Source organism: Ammodytes marinus (assembly GCF_949987685.1).
Source record: "Ammodytes marinus genome assembly, chromosome: 6".
Classification (NCBI taxonomy): Eukaryota; Metazoa; Chordata; class Actinopteri; order Uranoscopiformes; family Ammodytidae; genus Ammodytes; species Ammodytes marinus.
Genome location: NC_137235.1, coordinates 27,600,568 through 27,625,925, shown reverse-complemented (window position 1 = coordinate 27,625,925; position 25,358 = coordinate 27,600,568). Strand labels below are relative to the sequence as shown.

At 40.5% G+C, this 25,358-nt stretch overlaps 2 protein-coding genes across 2 annotated transcripts; both read right to left on the bottom strand.

The window, feature by feature from the left end:
• Nucleotides 1-1,905: 1,905 nt before the first annotated feature.
• LOC307251916 (rho GDP-dissociation inhibitor 1-like) lies at nucleotides 1,906-12,788 on the bottom strand. The gene is made up of 6 exons (XM_080029370.1): nucleotides 12,721-12,788; nucleotides 7,965-8,153; nucleotides 5,344-5,427; nucleotides 3,652-3,728; nucleotides 2,961-3,024; nucleotides 1,906-2,132 (listed from the first exon to the last, which is right to left on the bottom strand). The coding sequence occupies exons 2-6, from the start codon at nucleotides 8,149-8,151 to the stop codon at nucleotides 1,933-1,935; spliced, it is 612 nt and encodes a 203-aa protein (XP_079885496.1). The 5' UTR covers nucleotides 8,152-8,153; nucleotides 12,721-12,788; the 3' UTR covers nucleotides 1,906-1,932.
• An 851-nt stretch (nucleotides 12,789-13,639) lies between these two features.
• LOC307251666 (THO complex subunit 4-like) lies at nucleotides 13,640-19,918 on the bottom strand. The gene is made up of 6 exons (XM_080029050.1): nucleotides 19,623-19,918; nucleotides 18,655-18,828; nucleotides 18,419-18,566; nucleotides 18,236-18,302; nucleotides 14,182-14,434; nucleotides 13,640-14,070 (listed from the first exon to the last, which is right to left on the bottom strand). The coding sequence occupies exons 1-6, from the start codon at nucleotides 19,818-19,820 to the stop codon at nucleotides 14,056-14,058; spliced, it is 855 nt and encodes a 284-aa protein (XP_079885176.1). The 5' UTR covers nucleotides 19,821-19,918; the 3' UTR covers nucleotides 13,640-14,055.
• Nucleotides 19,919-25,358: the final 5,440 nt, after the last annotated feature.

Sequence of the window (25,358 nt, the reverse complement as noted above, 5' to 3'; positions counted from 1 at the left end):
ATGGTTATCATCAGATGAAACAAAACAAAACAAAACAAAGCTTTACATCCATTATGTTCTTGTACAGTACGAGTTGATTTCAGTTGTGTGGAAGTGGTGAGTTTTGTTACGAATCCTTCCCTCTGTCTCATGTAAATACTGAGCATGTTAGTGTCACTTGAGCCTCTGCTTTCACTGCTTTGAGTCGTAGTGAGTCAGTGAATGAATAGGCTTAAAGGCATGGTCAGTTAGCTCTGTCCACTACTAGCGTCTGTCTGTGTGTGTGTGTGTGTGTGTGTGAGACCAGACACCGTCGAGGTCTCCATCGGCAGCAGCAGCAGACTGTGCCTGGCCCAGCCCCCTCCTGTGCTTTCCATGGTTAATTCTCCTGACTGCAGGCTACGAGTTATGAAGCAGTCTGAATGAGCGAGGGGCGTGTGTGTGTGTGTGTAGGTGTGTGTGTGTGTGTGTGTGTGTAGGGGGGAATGATGTACATTAAGGCAGAAGGGGAAACAACACATGGAAACAAAACAGAGAAAAAAAAGGCTGAATTAGATTTTTTTTTCTCCACATAATCATAGATATAGGTGCTAAGGCCTCATGGCTAAGGGGATCAATAAGTGCCAAGATTCATCAATAGGGATTTTAACTGCGTTTGGTTATCATTTCTCAAATTCTTAACATTCAGTGGGACGACAGCGCATTAGGTCCACGTCGCGGCAATTTACGAACACTTTTTTTATGATTTTCCAAAAGATTAAACTTGTCCTTATTGGGGAAAGAAGTGGCCTAGAACTTCACAAGATGCTCCATGTTCCTCATTTGTATGCCGGGGAAAAGACTACATTACTTTTCTTAAATAACAGCCTTAAAACTACCACTTCATTCTCATAATATGGCTCTTTTCTCGTTTCTTATATATTTATTTTTCCCTCAAAGTGGCCCTAACACTCTGTCGGACATTTCTCTTCAATTACAAGGTAGTGGGCGTGTGCAGAGCTGCATCTGAGTAACCAGTGTATAAACTGTCTCTACTACGACAGGGCTACAGACAGTTATGAGTTGGTAGCGAGAGGAAGCCCTTGATTAGCCCTACTGATATAAAGCACTGCCTGTGAACACAAAGGCATGTTAAATAAGACATTAATAAGTTTAGACATGAGTCGATAAATAAGGCGGCGTCTTTTTTTTTACCCTTGTACTTTTTTTGTTGACTTTGGCCACAGTCCCTATTTGGAGGGGAGTGGGTGAAGGGAGGGGGCAGATCTGAATGAATTGTTTTATCCAAAAGGCAGTTATTGGTAATTATATCAAAAGACAGCAAGCAAAGGAATGATGTAGCAGGGGGGTTTGGGGGGCGCACGTGGATGTGGTGGGGGCCCGCTATGAACACAACAGTGATAGGAATACAGTCACATTAACCATAACCATTGATACAATTATATATATATATAAAAAAGGCAAACTAAAAAGTTGATTGTACAGTTGCTTTTCCACATGTACTTCATACAGAGAGAAGGAAGACACCATTCTGGAGAGGTGGGCGCGGGGGGGGGCGTTTAATCTCTTCAAGCAGCAAAAGTCAGTAATAAAATCAAATAAAGGAAGGTGCTACATGACACAGGTCAGTGTGGGGGTGGAGTGACAGGAGATATCAGGTTGGTGAGCGGAAGGATGCAACGTTGGGCAGGTGATTGATGGATGGATGGATGGATGGATGGATGGATGGATGGATGGGACACTGCTACTGCTGCTGCTGACAGCGTTATGAAGGATGCCAGGGTGTTAAGACAGAGGCGTGAACTAAGGCATGATGAGAGCATGAGAAAAAAATGCACGTCAAATTCAAAAGCAAAGAAAGGCAGAGATGGTGGACACAGGGCTGGGGGGAGATGGGGAGCACGTGGCCCCTGAACACAAAGGCCCCTTTTCTTTTCTTTTCTTTTCTTTTCTTCAGTCTTTCCAGTCTTTCTTGATGTTGAGGTTCCACTCCCAGGACAAGTGGTCGTGCTGGTCGTCGTCGGTGAACTTGGACTTCATGACGTAGTTGCCGCGGGTGATCAAGCCTTTGGGAGCCTCCTCCACCGTGGTGAGGAAGTCAAACTCAGCCAGACGAGGCCCGTAGCTGCCCACCATGTAGTCCGATTTATCAACTGTTCACAAAGGGAGAGAGAGAGAGGATGTTAGGGACTGTTTGAGTGTGGACAGCAGCAAGGTAACAGGGATTGCGGGGAGAGTTTGAGGAATGAATGAATCCTGGTTCAAGATGCTCGCACACATTCTTTTTCTTCAAATTTTTTTGTACAACAGCATTTTTTTTTTTTTTACAAAGTCGGCTTAGCACAAGCTGTTTTGAGAACTTTTCCAGTAGCCTACTTTAAAGCATTTCCACTGTCCCCTGTGAAGTCAGACACCTCTGGTCTATTCATTGGGATCCAGATAAGATGTCTGGCAGCAGAGCTAACATTAGCATCCTCGTCCGCAATTCACAAAACGGAGCAGAGGAGAGAGCAGCAAAGCAACGCAGTAGTAGACACTAAGTTTACATTAATTAGCCTACATAAATAACAAAAGTGTTTATTTTTATTTAATAAAATAGCACCTGATATATATGAAAAGAGACTGTGGATAGATGACGCCTGTTGTTATTTCGCGCAAAAAATTCAGAGGGGGCAGGAGGTGCCATTGAAGACAATGGTAGGGGAACCACTGGACATATAATTTACATTTTTTGACTGCCTAAACATTCCTTACAAAGAAAGCACAGGACATACATTGTTGACAAAAAGCAGATGTGTTTGCTGAATCAATCAATCTCATTTCAGTTGGACTTTTGCGTTATTTGCAGATGGTTGAACCGTCACTCCACATTTAATTGTCCATCGCCAAAAATGAAGGTAATTACTTTATAAACAGTGAGTGCTTGGAGGCAGAACTGGTGTGTTTGTGGACATCAGTTCAAACAGAAAATGCTCACTCACTCTTTATTCCTTTCCTGTATGTCTGCTGCACGTACTTCAGCCCCGAAACAATCTCCTTGTTCACCTGAGGAGAGACACACAAATCTGGATGAAGACAACACATGAGTTCTGCCTGGCTCACAATCACCAGGCGCTGACATCACTTGTTGATAATGAGAACACACACACACACACAGACACACACACACACGTACGCAGTAACACTTACCCCTCTTTTATAACATAGTAGTACAAGTTTTTTTATAGAAGAAGAACTTCAATTAATATCTATTCTTGTATAAAATATAGAAATGGCAGCACTGCCAATGACCATGTATATATATATATATATATATATATATATATATATATATATATATATCCATGTGTATATATATATACACACATGGATTTCAAGGACAACACAGTGTCATTCAAAGGTCCAAAGTTTGTTAAAAAAAATGCCCAACATTTTTGGTTAGTTTTTTCAAATTAGTTTGTTTAGTTTAGTTTTATGCCGGCCTAGAAATCTTGAAAATTGTTGAAGTTGTCCTTGAAATCAGAATGAATATGGGACATCTTTTCATTTAACCAAATATCAAAGTTTGGAAAATGTTAGCAGTTTTCCATCATATCATTTACTTTGATAGATGTGCAGGAGCACTATGGCTATGTGTGTTGGTTGTAGTGGGAAGTATAGCAGCTCTCTCACCTTAAAACTGATCTTTATTTTGTATTCGACTCCCTCCTTCAGAACAAAGGCCTGCTTCTTAAAGGCTTCCAGGTCTCCTGTTTAGAAAACAGAGAGAGAAAACAGCACAATGTTATGTTCATTATGGTCACAGTCACCATGAGGGGACTTTAGGACCAAAACAAACTACGTAGAGTCAATAATCCTTATGAAGTATGACATCATATCTTTACTAGACATTCAAAAGGTTACACTTCATTTTCCCTTGGTTTTTCACAGAAAGAAGAAGCCCCACCATCACTACTGCTGTTCAATCATGCATTAACAATGTATGATGTGACAGCTACTGATAGAGAAACGTTGACTTGTCACTGCTTTTAGTTATATGCTTTTATTCAGACTACTTTTTTTTTTTTTAGATAATTTTTTTGGCATTTTAAAGCTTTATTTGGTAGTACAAAGTTGAGATGGGGAGACAGAGAGATAGGGGGGATGACCTGCAGTAAAGGTCCACGGGTCAGATTCGAACCCGCGACCACTGCAACGAAGGCCGGAGACAATATGGTACGGGCTCTATCCAATACGCCACCGGAGCGCCCCAAGACTACATCTTTTGTTGGGTTTGTTGTGATGTAATACATTTCCTCCTTTGTCTGTGTTGTCTGGAGATGTGTAACAGTTGCTGCTGCCCGTCTGTCTTGGTCAGGTCTCCCTTGAAGAAGAGATTCTTAATCTCAATGGGACTTAAAACCCTGATAAATAAAGGTTATATAAACAAAAAATAAATAAAAATACTGGCTGACAAATTGAGGCGGGGCTGGATCACCATAGAGACCGTGACAAATCTGGATCTCTTCAACTTTATGGCACAGATAGAAGAGTGTGCTTAGAATCAACGCTTCTGTAATATTAAACCTTCAATTGACACAAACTGTGTCAATCTGTTAAGGGATCCATTTGTTTCCAGTTTGTAACATCTGCTATATTAATTACAGCCTTGGTACCGGACGTGCCTATACCGCCATCTTCAGGCCGAACTGGTGTAGTTTAGTCACTACCTAACTCATATCCCTTTCTTCTTTTGGGAACTTTCAAAAAAAATTGCATCACATTAAGATGTAAACCCAGTTACAGTATGAAACCCTATGCGTTTACTGGTAGTGAACTAATACACCGACTAAGTGTGTATGAGTCATCAGGTGTCAGCAGGTGTCAATGGTGAGGCTATAATGTTTGACAGAGACTAAAGGCCTTTGCACACCGGGCGCGTTTTATTTGTGCGATTAATCCGTTAATTAACGAACGTATACAGAGTCAATACGAACTTCCACACCGCTGTCATTTCGCACTGCAAATTTGCGTTTTTGAATTTTTCCGAACTGAGTTCGATTTTTCTAGGACGTCGCTTCTGAAAGTGAGACGCGACAAAATTCACATTTCAAAACATTCGCTTTTACGTTGCGTTCATTCGCGTCGCGCCCGGTGTGCAAAGGCCTTTATACTGTATAGTTACTAGGACAAATAGAAAGCAAGTCTGTGTTGAGAATGTGGTAGGGTAGGAATTCGAAATGTAGATTTGACTCATTTAAAATGTTCGGATCAACAAGAGCTCCATATGACCGCTATTGAATTTGACCTACAAGGAAAAACTTCAGGTTAACCACTGAGTGTTGTCCATTTCTTCTTGATGAAGCAGCTGGACCAGAGACTCACCTGTCAGGTCCAGGACCAGCGGTTCTGGGGCGCTTTCACACATCAGGGACATCCGGGTGACTTGGACATTGGGAACAGTGGAATCTGTGATAGAGACAAGAGGGCTCAGTCAAGACACCACACACCTTTTTTTAACTGGACTTTTCCCCAGATGTGAAATTTGAGACACTGTGTATTTAACAGCTCCTTATTTAAAACACCTTTGACTGTGTAGTATTATTCATCAGCCACAAGATACAGTATAGGTCCCAGGGTGCTATGAAAGCATGCATAGTGAACACACACCACTCCCTCCGACAGTCGGATTTAGCTCACAGGGTGTGAACATCTGGAAAGACAACCAATATTTCACCTTAGGCCTCCGTCATTCTACATTTCAGTTCATATTCAAAAACTTCTGACCTCTAAGTCTTATCAAAGTATACCATCAAACTTTGCTCTCTGTTATTTCTAACCCTAGTTATGTTATGTCACTAACAAATTCCATGACACAAGTAAGCTTGACCTGTTTTACCTCACAAACTTCACCTAAAACTCGACAAACTATCCATTGTTTTCATATCAGATTGCAGCTTGAAAGAGAAGAGGCAAACTTTGCTACTGTGAATTCACGTATGACTTCCATGTTTAACAATATAGCAACAGAAAGTGTAGAAAGTGAAAGGTTAAGATGGTAACCCGTTGACGTAGTTGTAGCTAATTAATGTTTATTCTTTTACAATTAAGAAAATCTGGGCGGGTAGTTTTTGAATAGGAAACAGCACAAAAATAAGGATTGGGAAGTCTTTTTGCTATGCAGAAAAAAATCAACGTAGAGGGCGGGTCTGTCTTCATCTACATACATGATTTAAATGATGGCGGCACGTCAACTTTGCAGTTGTTGTATGAGTAAATAACGGACAGCTGGGATCTTGCAGTTAAAGCACATCAGTTCTAAGCACATGATTGGGTTTTCACTGTTTTTCTTATACTTTTATAGGCGTTTCACAGGCTGAGGAACGCCTTACAAAAAACACACAAAAAACGTACAATAACCTGCATATTTTCTGGCTTTAATTCTATTTTCCTACAGTTTAACGTACGTAACTAAAAATCACATTGATAGCGTTTTGGGCTCTCAACGCTGCCAAAGCACATTTGACCTACACTACACTACTGTGCCTGGACTAGGGCTGGGCACCAAGCTTTAACGAGTACCAACTCAACTATACGTAGCGATTACAAACTCATGTAAAGTCAATCAGTGTAAAATGTCAGTACCTGGGAGCGCATCTGGGTCAGAGAGAGAGAGAGAGACAGAGGGAGAGAGAAAGAAAGAGAGAGAGAGAGAGTACAGCTTGTTTAATTAAACAGTCAGTTAATCAGTCCCAAGTGATGTTATACACCTCGTAGAAATAACATATTAAGCTGCTATTTTGTTTAAAGAGGACCTATGATGCTTTTTGACTTTTATGACCTATAAACGTTGTTATGATGATTCATAGTCATGCTTAACCATAACCAATCAAATAATGACTTACATGCATTTCGACGTATTCCCTGCTGACCGTCTGGGGTGTCTGTGCCGAGCACTAAACACTATTCTAGCCAGTCGAGAAGTCACGTGTTCAAAGCGGTCTACCCTTTGTAACTTTGTGACGTCGCATGTAACTTTGTGAAGTCACCACGCGGATGTTTCCATGTATGGTAATGCTGTCACTTCCCTGTTCGCGTCTGCCTCGCGCCCTTATAGGTCCATGCTCGCGCTTCCCGCCACTGAAAGTGTTCCGGAAGGAAGGTAACCAATCACAACGGAGTGGGGTTTGCAGGAGGGGGGAGGGTAGCGGAGATGGCCGATGCACAGGCGGAGGGAGCGGAGATTGCCGAAGCACACACACTCAAGTGTTGACAGGACGTGCTGGATCGCCAAAATAAGAGAAAGAGCTTCCCAAAAATCTACATAGTTTTTTGTGATGTGATTCGTGTCAGGTTGCTCTATAGCAGTGTAAAACAAGAAATTAAGACCAGAAAAGTAGTATAATAGGTCCTCTTTAATGTAAATAAATAATCATGCATCAGGCCCCCAGACTAACGTTTTCATTGGTTGTACCGGCATCTATTTGGTGTGAACCCAATTAGAGCTGCACGATTTGGAGAAATTGTGCGATTGCGATTATAGTGGCCAATATTGCCATTTGAAATAAATAGTATTATGATTCCTGATGGATACCTGCTCGATTTTAGCAATGCAGCTCAGGGTTCACAAACTTTTGCACAAACAAAAGTTGGCAAATCATTTGTTTTATCTGTTTTAACAATTGATTTCCGGAAAATAATTTTTTTAAATTGATAAACAAACTGTTTAAACTGCTGTTATTTCATATAAAAATACTGGTATTGATAAAAATGTATGATTAATGGTAAAACTGAATACAATTCCAAAATGCTCAAGGGGTTCACTTACTTTCAAGCAGCACTGTATTTAACCTATTTAGTTGACTCTGAACAAATTGTACTGCATATGAAACAGTTTTATGTGGGTTGTCCTTAAAAACACATTTCTAAATCGGAATATAAGTGTCCATGTACATGCAGCTAATGATCAGTTCTGTAGAAAACAAGTCATGAAGACAGTGCATTACCAGCCTCTACAGCCCCGCTGCCCAGCAGGGTTTCCTTGTATTTGCGTAGGCTCTCATCGTCCTTGTCCAGCTCCTGGATCTCTTTGACTGACTTGTGGGCCGGTGGCTTGTAGTTGACCGGCTCTGGCTGCTCGTTCTCTGCTGCGATGGCTGCTAGCTGCTCGGCAGTCACCTCATCCTCAGCCATGTCTGCACACAGGGGGGGAGGGGGGAGGGGGGAGGGGAGGAAGTAAGTTACACCTTTATCCCTGGACCTACATGCAGGTTTGAGTTTTTCACTGATTGAGGCAGATGTTAATTCCTCTATTTAAACTTCACAAGAAGTAGTACTAGGATGATTTACTAATTAATAAAGTTGAATCTATAACTGTGAAATACAAACACCGGTTCAACTGTTCTCAGTCTGATTGCACAGAAATAAAGTATTTGTATCAGTAACTGTGTAGACAGTAGACACTAGAGAGTTTTTCTAAAAATAGGCTATTTAATATAACGCAATATATTGCCTTGCTCGTAGGTTGCAATATATCGCATTGTCAACCCTGTATTGTCAAAACACACAGTCCTATTGTGTATAAAGGTGGTAAAGTTTCAGCAGAACTGATAGAATGAGGGAGATGGTTCCACAGAGTTTGGGCTAAAACGGCAAAGGCTCGATCACCTTTGGTTTTGTAATTGGAGCAAGGAACGGATAAAAGACCAAGATTTGAAGATCTTAGTGGGCGAGAAGTGGAGTGAGAATCAAAGAGCTTCGATAATTAAACAGGGGGAAAGGGCATGTAATGCTTTGTATGCAATCTTGTAGGGAATTCTGAATTTCACTGGAAGCCTATGGAGAGATGCAAGGACTGGTGTCATACGAGACCCAGGACTTGTGTTTGGTGTTGTAGACGACAGAGCAGCTTGACTGCAGCATGTGTACAGGAGTTACAGTAATCAATACGGGAGGAGAAACAGTGGGCCATCAATGGCACCAGAGGAGGAAAATAAAGCGCATAGGCAAGCAAGACTCTTACCTCTAAAGGTAGGAGGTTGTAAATTGTTGGACAAACAGATGACCAAACCAATAATGCCAGTGGGAATGCTGTAGCTGCTCTGGCTGATAAGGCAGCTTTACACTACTGCTCATGACATCATCTTCATCCAAACACACTTCTGTGAAATACCGTCGTCACTACTGAGACTCATGAATGAGGCGGAATATTGCATCACATGATACAGAGCCTCTCCCTGCAGGCCTGTGGGTATTTACAAGTCCACACATTATTTACAGAACAGGAAAAGGACTGGTTTCCTTTGGTAGGATAATATCAACTTCCATGGATGTTTAGGGAAAAATGGCCGAACAAGCCAACAGGGGCTCTCACTGCTTATGCTCTTTCCATGAAGTAATCGCAGCAATGAACAACAAATAGCCTTTAAAAAGTATTTAGCCTCATCTAGTGGTGAGATTCTAGATGTCAACGAACTCTTCGCTTTTGGAGAATTTACAGGAGCTACGGTGGCCTTCAAGGACAAGAAGCTATAGTTACTCAATATGGCATCATCATACACTACTGCCTCAAGTGGTAATGCCTTAACAGGGTAAGTCAGCGATTCTGGAGAACGCTTGTGGTCAAAATCACTTTGTGACAATCAATGAATATCTCCTCATGGTCCGCTAACCGTCTGTACTGTGTGTGTGCACTGAAGAAAAATCTGTTGCCAATAAAAGCCAAGGCTCTGTAAACAATGTATTTCAACAAAGGGGGCTAAGACCGACCGCTCCACCTTTAAGTTTGTCCCTTTTTTGCTAAAACCTCTAAAAAAGGTTATACTTTTTTTCCCCAGGGGATTATACACAAATTAAAACATACCTGTGAAATATTATTTTCCATATTCTACCAAGTCTGTTCTAAAAAATGACAATAAATCCTACACAATGTACCTTTAAAGCAGTCACAGTGTATCCCTTTCCTTTTCTGTGTTTTTTTTACAGCTACATGGCTGACTTCATTTCTGCAATGACAACACCTTTTTGTGAGGAACGATTTGAAGTACAAGCACAGCATTACTGCTGGGCACATGAAGCACTGGGTGACCACAACATACAATTTGAGCCTGGAAATTTAGAAGTAAACTGATTGATGCTAAGCTAATGCGCTTAAGTTTCATTTTGACAGGATATAGCCTTGTTTGTTCATATGTCCCTATGGCAGGGTTATCCCTTGCTAAGGAGGTTAAGGCTGTTGAAATCCCACTTCTCAAACATAATGGGAAACAATAGTAGGAAGAGATTTGTTTATGGCAAAAGACTTGACATGCACAGTAAGGCCCTCTTAACTGCAGCACTAGGCACAACAGGCCCTGAAACCCTTTCTCAAGACTCCAGCAATGCAGTGTAGACGTTTGAATCATTAAAAGGTGCACGTCATTCTCCTGCACCAACTTTAGTGTTGCTCGTTTCCTTAATGACATAAAGTGCTACAAATATAATACTGTAAATAGTTATAGCAACATTTTATAATATACATTTAATAAAGACAACAAGTTTTTTTCTGTACACAACATTAATTTGCAGTAAAAAAAAAATTAATAAATGAGGTAATCTATTTTAGGCCATTTTCAATGACGCTCATCCTTCACTGGAGCTTTTCAGATGGCCCGCCCAAATGGCAGTGTTGTAGAACTGTGTCAGACCTGCAGAGAGCCATTGCACCAGAGACATTTCACATTCAGCAGGAGCGGAAGCCATTAGCTGATTAATGGATTTTTCAATCAGCAGCAGAACATCCAGCAGCAACCATCATGAAAAATACATGAATTACTATTTTGTTGTGCTTGCAGCTTCTGATTCTTTTTTTTTTTTAAATAAATCGTACACTTAATATCATTCTTACAAAAAACAAGCCAATTGGGGTAAAACTGAGGAAACTAATCTGCAGTTTATATATAGTGCATATTATTGTTATGTACAACTATTTTGATAATTGGACTTTATTATTATTATGAGTTTATTTTTCAGAATCAAATTTGGAATTAAGAAGGAACAGAAACCGCTGCATTTTGAATCTGGATGTTCCATAACTAACACACACACACACACACACACAATAAACCTGTCAACACGTGGAGAGGCTGTTATTATCACCCATCGCAGGTCTGTCCTCTGACCTGCCTGTACTAGCAGCCCTCTAGCAGGAATGTATGGAAGCAGGTTTCATTAGATAACCCAAGCTTTATTACAGGAGTGGGAGGGTAGCGACAGAGGAGCAGGCTGTAGTGTTAAACATGCCTAAGCAGGACTGGGTCTGAAAAAAATGCTCTAAATTTTCATTTGTCTTCCTTTTCTATCACAGGGGCGATTCTAGGATCAGAGCAGACCCCCCCCTTTTTTTCAAGAACAAAAATGCATTTTAACGTCATTTTGAACCATCATGCTACATCAAAAAGTCTGGAAACAAACAGTCTCCAATATTGAAAGTTTGTGCAATTGTGTCTAATAGATGGCAAGCACGATTTCCTGAAAATGTCTCAGAATTTTTATTTCTGAATGGTCTTGGTGTCTAGATTATGGGTGTACAGTTTTAAAAGGCTGCGGTTCAGATAGAGCGGAGCTCTTTAGCTCACAACATATTTCACTATAAAGTAATGGTCAAAAAACTAAAATGACAGGTTTCTGAGAGGTGTATGAGGGATCATCAGAGGGAAGGCATTATATAACGTCTGCCATTAAACTCATTAGCCTACAATCATTAAGTTGCTCAATCTTCAGGGAAGGCTTCCTGTACATGGCAGCAGTAGCATGAGGCTGCTCTACATTCGTCAATCAGTTCAAATGGGCTCAAAAGGGAACAAAACACACGCAGTTGGTCCAATAGTAACACGAAAGGCCTCAAGTGTTGTCATGCCAAACATCAACATTATAAACGTCATGATTGTCTTGGAACCCTGTGTGCCAGCCAGCCAGCCAGGCCCACCCCACCCAGCCAGCAACAGGACAAGCAGGCAGACTACAATACACAACTGATCATCACCAACTGTGTCTGAACTGGGATTCTTCTGAATAAATAATACATCTATTACAAATCACAACAGCACTATTCAGTCTAATCGAGTCCCTGCAAGCCTGACATAAATGATTAACATCGAGTAAGGCAGTAAACAAAGGAAATATATGTTTCGATTATGATAAATGTCAAACCTTAGTTTTTGCCGGCACATATGTGCAACAAAACACATCTTTCAGAAATCAGTGGGATTGAATAAACTGCTCTCATTACACAAGATTGTAGCAAAGGCTACATAATTGTCTTATATCCAACACGTGTGTCAAGACAAGATTGATGTTAAGAGGCTAACCGAGGCTACAATAGCGACATAACGGGAGCTGACATGTAATGACTGTGGGACCTAGCTAACAGTAGCTAACAGTACCCCTGTACAACTGCCACCCTTTCACAAAACCAACATACCGGTCTTGACAGCTGCAAGCCAGGGGTAGCGGCAGCACGCTACGAAAAGTGAACCGGAGTGATGAAGACGGTTTAAGCTCAACAATAGGGGCGCAACTTTTACTTGGCGCAGACCCTCTCATACAGGGTGGGACTGAAGAGAGAAAGAGACAAGTGGCTAGCTGTGAACAATTCAGCCAAGCTAACATTAGCCACACAAGTTATCATGAGTTTAAGGAGAGGAGCGAAATTAAAACTGCTCCAGCGATGTGCTCCTGTTAGACTGTCTCCAGAAATTGTTGTATTGAACACGGCAAACATACCTGTATAGTATATGCAGTAGTGATTCCAGGTGCCTTTGCAGTAAAAATGTGTCCGCTGCTCTGCGCTCCCGAGCAAGTATGGCGAGCATGGAAGTATAGGTAAATTAGAAAGGGAAAGGCGCCGCCCAGTGCGTCGCACGCGCACGCATTTGACGTGGACCTATTATTTACTATCTATGCGTGGACCCACACAAATATAGCTTTGTTTTAATAATTGCATTTCGTGCATCAACTGCGTGGATCCTGTTATAGGGTACATGGTTGACAGGTTATGGTAACAAACAAAGGGATTAGTGGTTCATCATAAGAATATCAGTTTTCCGCTATTTAAATTAAAAACGTAAAGTTCTATATATATTCTAGATTCAATAGACAGTGAAGTTTCAGGCATGTTCCGTTTTAATTTAGTGTGTGGGGTATTGTGAAGAGGAAAATGAGTCACTAGACCCAACAATACAGAAGAGCACAAGGACGCTATCAATGCAACCTGGGCGTCCATAACACCTCAGCAGTGCCACAGGGTAATCACCGCCATGTTGCATTTATGCAATAATTTGAGCAAAAGCAGCCTTAAACAAGTATTAATTGCATAAATTAATACTTTTTCAGAAGGTTTACAATTCTGTAGTATAAATCCTTTTGTTTGTCTCATGCAACATGCAAATTATGTAAACAAAATCCACCTCAGCGAATGAAAATGCTACAGCCACCTGCTCTGGTATTACCAGCAGCTTACGGTGGGGGACGTCTGGGTAGATGATGGGCTAAAACTGTTCCCTACTCATGCCACATTGTGTTTTAGTATCAAAAACTACCAGATCATTTACCAGAGGAACACCATGGCACAATTCAATTCACGTAGCTACTGTCACAGAAGAGCGCAATGGCAATAGCTCTCAGAGAAACACCAAGAGGACGATTCAATATAATTATTTATGTACAAAAATCTTTATCCATCTGTCAATGTACAGTACCAATTGATAGATCTATAACTAACATATTTAACATTACATTAAACAGCAAGTCAAACCATAATCATATTTACGTGATTTGGAAAAAACAGCAACAAAACGAACCTGTTGCAGGTTCAAATAAATTGTCCATACATTTGGAAAAATGTCCAAGCGCTGGTGGTTTAGGAGAAAAAAAAAATCCTCAGAACATAAGACCCAAAAAAACATGGCTACAAAAATACAGAAAAATATTAAAAACAGAATATAACAGTCCATACAGTAAAATGTCATCAAAACAAGTGAATAAACTGAGAAGGTCTGATCCATCATATTCAATAAACCAGATTAAAAAAAGGGGGGGCATCATCTTCTCTGAGATCATTTAACTGGTGTCCATCTGAAAAAAACAAAAAAAAAAAAAAACATGATTATCAAATGATCACAATGTTCTCAGTATTGCCAAAATATGAAGAACACAGAAGTAAACACATTATGCAACCTTACAAACCTTGGCATTGTAAGCATCCAGCTGTGCGTCCAGCTCCTCGGCAGAGAGCTGAGGTCTGTCTCCGTTTCCTCTTCCTCTTCCCCTTCCTCTCCCCCGGCCTCTGAAACCCCCACCTCCACCTCCACCCCCACCTTGTCTCCTCTCACTCCGGTCGCTTCTCTCACTCCTGTCATTTCTTTCGCTCCTTTCATTCGCGTCGCTTCTTTCAAACGTTGGCTTTCCCAGCCTGCTGCGGTCGAACCCGCTGTTTGAACTGCAAAAAAAAAAAATACCCAGAGACCATGTTTACAGTTTATAAACCTCAGCTCATCGCTACATACATATTGAGACTGCTAATCAAGCAAGTTTAGGGCCAATCCGAATAGTCCAATCTCCTAACCTATAAGCCTCCTTTCCTATACCTTAACCCCTAAACGTCATCGGGGTTAAAGAGGACCTATGATGCTTTTTGACTTTTATGACCTATAAACGTTGTTATGATGATTCATAGTCATGCTTAACCATACTAAATTATCAAATAATGACTTGCATGCATTTCGACGTATTCCCTGCTGACCGTCTGGGGTGTCTGTGCCGAGCACTAAACACTATTCTAGCCAGTCGAGAAGTCACGTGTTCAAAGCGGTCTACCCTTTGTAACTTTGTGACGTCGCATGTAACTTTGTGAAGTCACCACGCGGATGTTTCCATGTATGGTAATGCTGTCACTTCCCTGTTCGCGTCTGCCTCGCGCCCTTATAGGTCCATGCTCGCGCTTCCCGCCACTGAAAGTGTTCCGGAAGGAAGGTAACCAATCACAACGGAGTGGGGTTTGCAGGAGGGGGGAGGGTAGCGGAGATGGCCGATGCACAAGCGGAGGGAGCAGAGATTGCCGAAGCACACACACTCAAGTGTTGACAGGACGTGCTGGATCGCCAAAATAAGAGAAAGAGCTTCCCGAAAATCTACATAGTTTTTTGTGATGTGATTCGTGTCAGGTTGCTCTATAGCAGTGTAAAACAAGAAATTAAGACCAGAAAAGTAGTATAATAGGTCTTTAAGGAGAGATGAAATAACTTTGTAGTATTTATTATTGTATTTATTGTTTTTTTATCTTTTTTTTTTAAAGTATTTTAGCTATGAGGGAATGTGTGTTTGTTATGTCTGTCCATACGCTGTTTGTGACACTGTAATTTCCTGTAAAGGATTATTAAAGGATCTATCTAAGGTGCTTCCTATCGAACATAGGAAAAGACTGCACTGTTTCAAATGAATTCGACTCCACTTTTCCTAACCGACGTCATTGCACGATGGCGAGTATTGCTGACGTGAGTCACTAGCGTGAAACTACACTATAGCCTATTCTCCGAAAATTGACTACAACAAGCGCTCGTTTGATCCATGCGTTCTTTTCATATTGATTTTAATCAGGTTGTCGCCAACAGAGTGAGAATCACTCCCATATATCCCAATTCACATGTGGAATAAAAAGAGGCTACACTTATGTTGATGTTGAAATGAACTGCCCCCAGTAACTTCATTAAATGTGAAGTTGGTATTTTATTATGGTGTAAATTATGTGCTACGAAAATAACTATTATGATGTTGGTCTTTTATGAGTTCTTTATTATCTTTATGGGGGAGGGGGTATTTTGTTTTAGCCGAGTTAAATTTTCCCCTCTTCTGTTTTACCTCACGTTCGTATTCGTGTAGAGTCGGTAAACTCCGGCAGTGGCCTGTCGCTTTAAATCTTGCCGCCGTAAAGGATTATGGGATACCACTATCTCCTTTCCTTTCGCATAGGTTGGTCCGGAGTAACCTATGCTAAAGGAGGGTTAAAGGATGAATCGAGGCTCCTTTCCTAAGCATTTTGAGAATTCGAATCGCCTATCCGCCGAGTACTTCCGGTTCATCTCGATAGGAAAGGAAATTTCCTATGCAAAAAAGACTATTCGGATTGGCCCCGGGTGTAGATTGGTATCCATCGTCTCCCTATAATTCATCCCCCTAAAATCAAGCTAGTTTCTCAAGGTTCCTACTAGACATCGACCGGTACGGGTTTTTCAATGGCAGATGCCGATAATTAGGGAACAGGTCAGCTGATGGGTCGCTAGGCAATGGCAGTGTATATAGACAATGGGGCTAAAAGCAGTATGCATTTCAGACGCATGTCTGCTTCGAAAAATACTAAAAACAAGAAGAAAAACTTGTAAGTGGCACAGGCATCGTCGCTGGACTTTCTCTTTGCCATGTTAACATTAGTGCGCTGTAGGGTTGCCGCGGTGTGGACATTTTCATACCGAGTAATACACGTGCGTCAACACCGGTGTTACCGGTAACACCACCAGACAGGGTCTTAAAAAAATAAAAAAATAATTATTAGGCTTCACTGCAGATTTCAAGAGAAGACGGTCCGTCGGCTCTGTAGGCGCTTACTTTGATCTTAAACATTAGATCGTGCAATTTATTCTTGAACAAAACAAATGCTTAGTGTTTGTAGATCATTTGGTTAAATTATTATGCAATTTGTTCAATATGAGCCACCAGAGCCACCGTACTGTGTTGCCTCATCGAATCAGAATGACTGGTGGGCTACTTCACTTTTACCTGTCTGTAGGCTATCAGAGCCATGATCGGAGCGCAGTTTATTGAATGCTTGGGTTAAATTCACTCGTTTAAACTCGGTGTGATCCTTGACTCATACCAACCCATATGAACTTTCTACAGTCAGTGTTGTCAATAACTGTTGTCGTGCACTTTGAGGTGTGTCGGTGACGCAACGTCATTTTACAGGGGCTTCAGCTCCAAATGTTTTGAGTGAAGCTAGCACGGATAGGCCTATATTTGCGGCGTGATTTCCACTGGGGACTTAACATGTTCTCTCCCCCCCCCCCACACTTTACAATTTATAATTTTTTCACCGCAAGCTGTCATCGACACGGAGCAGCAGCACACAGACAGCCTGCCGCTGTGTAGGCGCGGGTGTGTGAGTGTGTGTGTTACCTCCCGTTGCTGAATCTTCAACAGTTTGCAGACTACCTAGTTTAGCCTACGTTTTCAGGTTCCCTAGTATTGGGGTTTCATCAAAAATATTGCCAAATAGGCACGTTTGCTTTGGGCTTTGAAGCCAAGTCCTCCACCATCGTCTTATAAACTCTCTACGGGAGACTCCGCTGCTGTGACGCGGCTCTGCGCTGCACGGAGCGGAGCAGACACTTTCAGTTTCATTGTTTTCTGAGTAGCCTTATTATAACTTAGAATTTAGAGTAGCCTTAGACATACTAGTTTTTTATTTAGCCGAATGAACTGCCGCCGTCACGCAAAATTGAACCAATTGGCTTTTATGTCTATATTTTTCTTTAATAGGCATATGCCTAGACTATCCGGTGTTGCGGCTCCTACCGGTGTGAGCCTCAACACCGAGTAACACCGGTAACACCTACTACCGCGGCAACCCTAGTGCGCTGCCTCGTCTCCTCCGGCAAAGCGATATCTGTTGTGTTCTAATTGGTCAACATTATGGACGCAACACAAGCCCAGTGTGAAATGACAGGCAGAGGAGCGCAGTTCTGACTTTTCAACTGTCGCGTGGGGAAAAAGGTGAACAGTTTTTTTTTTTATTCTAACCGCTCACACGGGCAACGACAGTTCCAAAGGAGTGCGCCCGATTGTGGCTCCACATGACAGAACGCTACGTCTCCCTCTTTGCCCTGGTAATGCATTCTCCATTGAGAATGCATTACCAGGCGCGACAAAAAAGCCTCCTGTGTAAAACAGCCATAAGAATGCCAAATTGGGCATGAGTCAAATGTTTTTTAAATAAACCCCTTTTTTTTGGGTCCACTGAAAGGGGAGGATCTGCTTAAATAATGATAAATCAATAAACACAACTTAATAGCCAACAATAATAAGTCACTTAAATGACTCAACACAAACATATCAAATTTTATAATTATTAATACCAATTATGCCTTCTTTTTTGGAATAAATCAATTCAATGCCTTTGAAGACTAAAGGATCTGTAAGAACCTTGATTTCTGCACACAATGTTAATGGACATGTTTACACGACTTACCTTTGTGTGGGCTGTCTACTTTGTGTGTCATCATCCGAAGTCACCTGCTGGACTTTCATGGGACGGCCTACAGATCAAAACAAAGAGAATGTTTTGTTTTATTTTATGCAGCACTTTTCTGAAATGCTTCTGAAGGAGCCACTGCACAACAATGTGAGTGTAGCGTCAGAGCGGAACCCTCACCATCAAGTGGGACGCCGTTATAGTGCTTCATGGCTTTGGATGCATCGGCTTTGTTTTCAAAGTGAACATCTGCCGCTCCTTTACTGCGTCCAGACCTGTCGTAGTGCACTGATGCCTTCTTTAACGTCCCAAACTCTTCAAACAATTCCTGTGGGGGGTGGAATGAGAAGACGTGAGCAAATAGTTCACGTCACATTAATGCTAGCACGGCAGATTAACTGGGCTCTGTACATTACCTTGATATCCGAGTCTGAGACACCAAAGTCCAGATTGGAAACCAGCAGCTTGCCACTGCTTTCTACACTTCTGTCTCCACCTCTCTCTGCCCCAGCACCCTGTCCTCTTCGCCCACCACCGCCAGCGTGCTCCTCAAACATGTCATGCTGCCATTTGTCTGGCAACTCTCTTGGCTGAGAAGAGGGGCAAACAAAACAATACTGTTAGATAGGTACCACATGTGATGACAAACAAGGACCTTCTGCTGATAAGGTAAATATTACTTGACCATGAACACAGACAATTTTTCAATTAAGATGATCTTACCAGGATAGTTCCAAACATGAGCCCAGTAAATGTTTAGCCGACTAACCCAGTGTGTAGAGTTCGGTAATTGTGGAGTGTGAGTATTAAAATAACTTTATAGAACAAAGTCATTTGTTAAATTGGGAATAAGTCCACCAAAAAAGGCATAGTTGAAGTCTTGATGAAGCAACTACATCTTCACTTTAACTTGAGATTAATTTTTTTTAACTAATTTAAATTGGAAGTTTATTTTGAAAATGTAATCTAAATTGTTAAAAGATTGACATGTTACAACGATGGGGGCGAGAAGTTGGTCCTCCTCACCTGCTTATTCAAAAGGAAACCTCAAAAAGACATCATTAGAAAGAAAGCAGCCATCTTGAGTTTTTTTTATCAAAGCAAGTCGCACATGGTGACATATATTTATGGCGCCGACTATTAGTAGCCTGCTGTTAATACGGTCCACGACTGTGTGACCAGCACGTGAAGAGAATCAGGCAGGTCAAAGCACATGTATTTCAGTTCAATTCAGGACTTCTAGCGGAGCCGAACCACTATTACCGACACTGCCATGACAGTCCAGGGGAAATCCTTTATGCAAGTACGGGCGATAAGCCACTGATATCACTCGTGAGAAACACCCGCCGCCACGTTACTTTAATTGCCATTGTGTCATTCTTACCCTGGTGTACGGCGTGGCTCTGTTGTTTCTCTCGCGGTTGAAGTTATTCTGTCGGCTCCGCGGCGGCCTCGACGACCCGCCGGCCCGACCAGAACTTCCCCCCGACCTGGACGAACCTCCTGAGCGCCCGCCGCCGCCTCCTCCTTTCTTATTCAAACTGATAATGTCATCCAGCGACATATTCATCTTATCAGACATTGCGGGGCTTTCGCTTGTAGCTGACGGTGGACACGAACAAAGAACTTTCGGCGTAGAGACTCGACGGTTTTTCAGCTACTGCTCTCTCCGGCGGCGCGGTGTTGAAATAGCGGAAAGTGCGTCGTCGTTTTGCAGAAGTGACGAACTAATCCGAAGTCCCGCCCCTTCCGCGTTCTTCTTCTTCTTTGGTTAGGCAGACTAGACGCAGCTATGGCCTATTACTGCCCCCAACTGTTTGTTATTTAGACCTAAATCATTTAGCATAATCCAGTTTTGTGACCCCTATTTCTTTGTTTCCCCATCTGCTCCAAGTTTCCTGAAAAGAGTCCTCCTTTGCACTGGAGTATAGGCCTACATGTTTGACGGTCTCACTATCTCCACACTCACATTTGCCATCAGGATGTTTACCAATCAGAGCCAGCCAACCCACTCCTCAGCCCACAGTGACCAAGCCTCAGTCTTGAGATTACTGGTGTATTTTCTTATACACCTAAAGTGCACTTGTCTTTGCTTATAGTTTCATGCACTGAAAAGTAGGCATACGCCCTTCCTTTCCTCTCCCAAGATTTTTGCTCCTTCTCTTTTAGATACCTGTGTATTCTTTCTGTGTACTCTGGTGCCCCATATTGCAAATTAATTTGCACTCTATCCTCCTTTGCCACCGGACCGCCTCCTCATTCCCTTTCACACCCATATGTGCCGGAATCCAGGGAAACCCCACCTCTTACCCTGCCTTGTGAATTCTGAACAAAGACTGAAACATTCTACAATCAAATAAGGTGTGGACTTGGATTTGGTTTCTTTTATTGTAGTTAAAGTTGCTGCTGAATCACTGCATATGATTGCATTTCCCTCAACCCATCTTAATGCCCACAGAACTGCCACCATCTCTGCTGTGAAGACTGAAATATGATCTGAATTCTGTATCCTTTTTTACAACTGATTTCAGGTATGCTAATACCAACTGACTCCCATGATCATTTGACCCATCAGTATAAATGTGTAGGTGCATGGTCTCCCCATATTTGTTGGGGAGAAAAAAAATAAACTACTTTATTCATTTAATAAAAACCCTGCTTGCTTGAAGTATTTTATAATGTGATTAAGCATTCCCCTTGCTGCATCTCCAAATAACCAAAACACCTCAGACCCTTTGCAAAATGAAACACTCTTTTCAAAACTATACACTATTTTATAAAAAACATATTTTGTCACCATATGAAACACACATGCTTCATATTACTTAATTCTGTCTGAACCAGTTACACACTACTGTTGCTAACCTTAAACACTTTTAGTAATTCTACTTCTCAGTGATTTGAGTAATGTATAAAAAGTACACAGAGAAAAGTGCAAATATACAACAAGTTCAACAAACACTTGACAAGACCAATGCTGCAGACTGAGGAAAATATAATTTATTTCTCTCCATACACCCAAATCAGTCAACATGGAAAATCACAACAAAACATGTCTGCAGTAGTCTGCATAACACTGCTATCCCAGCAAACAACAACACACATAGAATACTGTATCTAGTACAGGTTACAAATTACAGATAATACTGTAAATACATTTAAAAAATCTGATACAGTTTTTTATGGTCGCTCAAACACTAAAATCAAAAGTATTACACAATTATCAAAACCTTAAACTCAAGAAGCAACCATTGGCCCATATGTGCACCACTAAGCTATATACTATATACTTATATACTATGGGCCGGTTTCGCAGACATGGATTAAGCCTAGTTCTGGACTAAATTGTACTTTCAATGGACAATCTCCATTCAAAATTCCATTTAGTCCAGGACTAGGCTTAATCCATGTCTGTGAAACTGGCCCTATAAGCACAAAGTCAGCCTCACACTTTTTGCAAAACAATACACACAGTGATTTGCAAAACACTAAACACACTTAAATACATTAGACACAGAAGTATATCATGATGTCACCTCATTGCAATTCCAAAGCACTGACTGTCAAACTACCAAACACATGAGCCAGTCAGTAAACACAGCCCCCAAATGCGCAAACACATGATCGCTTTATTGTAGACACTCCAATCAGGTTCAAGCACTATACAAATGCAGCAGGTAAGTTCACCTGCCTTTACAGTAACCAAAATGGAAGGAGTCAGAATAACAGTGAGAGTGAGGGGGTTGAATCCACAGAGGAGATGGGGTCCTCCTCTGTCATGCCAATATTAGCCCTTACAACACACCTCACATACTCACATTTTTAGACTGATTGTACAACATAGTCACAGCAAGTAAACAAATGCACCAGACGCAATACATTGTCATTTCAGACAATGTGTCATTCCACCATGCTGCTCTGGTCCAGAACTGGTTTCAACACCATCCACAGTCCACAGTTCTATACCTTTCACCATATTCTCCTTATCCAGTTTTTCTCTGCATGGCGGTGGAAGGATGTGGATGAAATTCTCTGGACAGATCCAGCTAGGCGAAGAGATAATGTCTAGTATTTTCTATATTATTTTAGCATGTATTTTGATGGTTCTTATTAAGATTTATATATATATGAATATATTATAATATTAGATGCCTCTTTCCCATTTCCCCCTCTAATTGTGTGTGTTAGCTGGTCCAGGTTGCATTGTAACCTATATGTTTCACTAGCAAGTGCACACATGTTCTAAAATTACTTGACAATGTTCTTCATGAATTCATGTTATTTGCCTTGAATTATTTTAATGTTGTTTAAATGTAATGTTATATAGTGTTATGTTAGTTTTGAAAAAGGCCTAACATTTATTTTGATTATTTAATGAGAAATTACTCAATTTTACTTGGCAGCTGGCTCATATACCTCAACATGGCTCATCTTTGAAAAAAAATGTGTGACAGCTGATGTTTCAAAAGCTCTGGGGCCTGACAACTAATTCAAAACGAAAATATTTAAAACAGTCCTAATTAACCATAGAAACACAATTCGATGTCATGCATTATTTTATTCTAGTTTCCCATGGGATGTACCTAAAAGTGGTCCAATTTAGCTGATGTAATCCTAGCTGTTTTCTGCTTTTACATTCTATCTACACAAAACTATAAAAATCTGATTTAGTTATATGTCCCCAACACTCCTGCAAAAATGGCCTTTGTAGGGTAACATACGTATTTAGTGCAATTTACTTATACAGTATACAGTGGCCCCAGATTCCTCTTACCACAAACACTTTATTGAAAAAATGTTGTTGATAAAAAGAAAATGTTGTAGGCTATAACTTTCTCTGCTTTTGTAGCTGCTGGTAGCCTATATTATAACGCTTTTAGGCCTCCATCTATCTATCTATCTATCTATCTATCTATCTATCTATCTATCTATCTATCTATCTATCTATCTATCTATCTATCTATCTATCTATCTATCTATCTATCTATCTATCTATCTATCTATCTATCTATCTATCTATCTATCTATCTATCTATCTATCTATCTATCCATCCATCCATCCATCCATCCATCCATCCATCCATCCATCCATCCATCCATCCATCCATCCATCCATCCATCCATCCATCCATCCATCCATCCATCCATCCATCCATCCATCCATCCATCCATCCATCCATCCATCCATCCATCCATCCATCCATCCATCCATCCATCCATCCATCCATCTATCTATCTATCTATCTATCTATCTATCTATCTATCTATCTATCTATCTATCTATCTATCTATCTATCTATCTATCTATCTATCTATCTATCTATCTATCTATCTATCTATCTAGTTTTGTTCCGTTCCCGGTCAAAAGCGATGGGTAGTTTTATTATAGCCTCGTAAAATGAAAAACAAAATGACTTCTGCCCAAAGACTTCAAACTTCATCATGTAAAATATATTGTCTGAACACAGGGCAAATGTAAAAAAAATAGGCTATTACTTAGACTACATCAACAAAAACATAAAAATGTGCACACAAAAGATAGATAAAAGAATATATAAAACAATTCAAGATTCCACTTAACATTATTGCAATATCAGAGACTTGGATCAGCACTGAGAAAGGTGTGGACTTTGGGATTGATGGCTATGAACTGAATTATACTAACAGAGGCAAAAAAGTGGAGGAGGTGTGGCTATCTATGTGGACAAAAGACTGAAATACAAGGTGGTGGAAAACATGACAACAGCGGTTGATGATTTATTGGAATGTGTTACAGTAGAAATATGTATGGAAAAGACCAAGAATGTTATTGTCAGTTGTATATAGAGAGCTCCCGGATCGAACATTGAAATATTTAAAGATTGGATGGAAAACATGTTCACAATATCATTGCAAAAGAATATGTTCATATGTGGGGATTATAATATTGACCCTTTGAATCCAAAAAAACATAAAATGACAGAGGAATTTATCAATACTATGTACAGTATGGGTCTATATCCTACAATAACAAGACCTAGTAGAATTACTTCTCATTCGGCGACATTAATAGACAATATATTCACAAATATTATGGATAACAATACAGTAAGCGGACTGCTATACAGTGACATCAGTGACCATTTGCCTGTTTTTGTTGTTTATCGCTGTAATTATACGAAACCAAAGAACACCAGTCATTTTAAATACAAAAGACTGAGAACCGAAGAAAACATAAATGCATTAAGGAATGACTTACTGAAACAGAATTGGAAGGTAATATATGAGGTAGAAGATACTGACAAAGCATATAATGGATTTCTTAACTTTATGACTTTATGACAAACACTGTCCTGTGAAACAATACAGTGATGGACATAAACAGACGACTAGTCCGTGGATCAATAAGGGTTTGAAAAATGCCTGCAAAAAGAAAAATACACTGTATAGAAAATTTATGAAAAATCCAACTGCAGAAGCAGAAAATAAGTATAAAAAGTATAGAAATAAATTAACCAATATAATGAGGATATGTAAGAAAGAATACTATAATAAAATACTAGATAATAACAAAAGCAACATGAAAGGTTTATGGAATATGGCTAAATAGTATTATTAGAAATGGATCAAAAAATACAGGTTACCCTGAGTATTTTATGGAGAAAGAAAAGACAATAGATAATATGGATGATGTGGTTGATGGTTTTAACAAATTCTTCGTAAATGTGGGACCAAATTTGGAAGAAAAAATGAATGACCCAGGATCTGTGAGATCTGAAGACAATCATTTTGATTTAATAGACATTAATCCAAAATCAATGTTTCTAAAAGCAGTGGAAGAGAGTGAAATTATAGAGATTGTTCATAATTGTAAAAACAAGACTTCTACCGACTATAATGACATTGACATGAGAATAGTTAAACATGTCATTGAAGGAATTGCAAAACCACTTACGCACATCTGTAACTTATCATTTCAAACTGGTAAATTCCCCAAAAAATGAAAATTGCAAAAGTCTTACCGCTGTACAAAACTGGAGACAAACACCACTTCACAAACTACAGGCCTGTTTCACTGCTTCCTCAATTTTCAAAAATTTTAGAAAAACTATTTGCTGCCAGATTTAACAAATTCATCAAT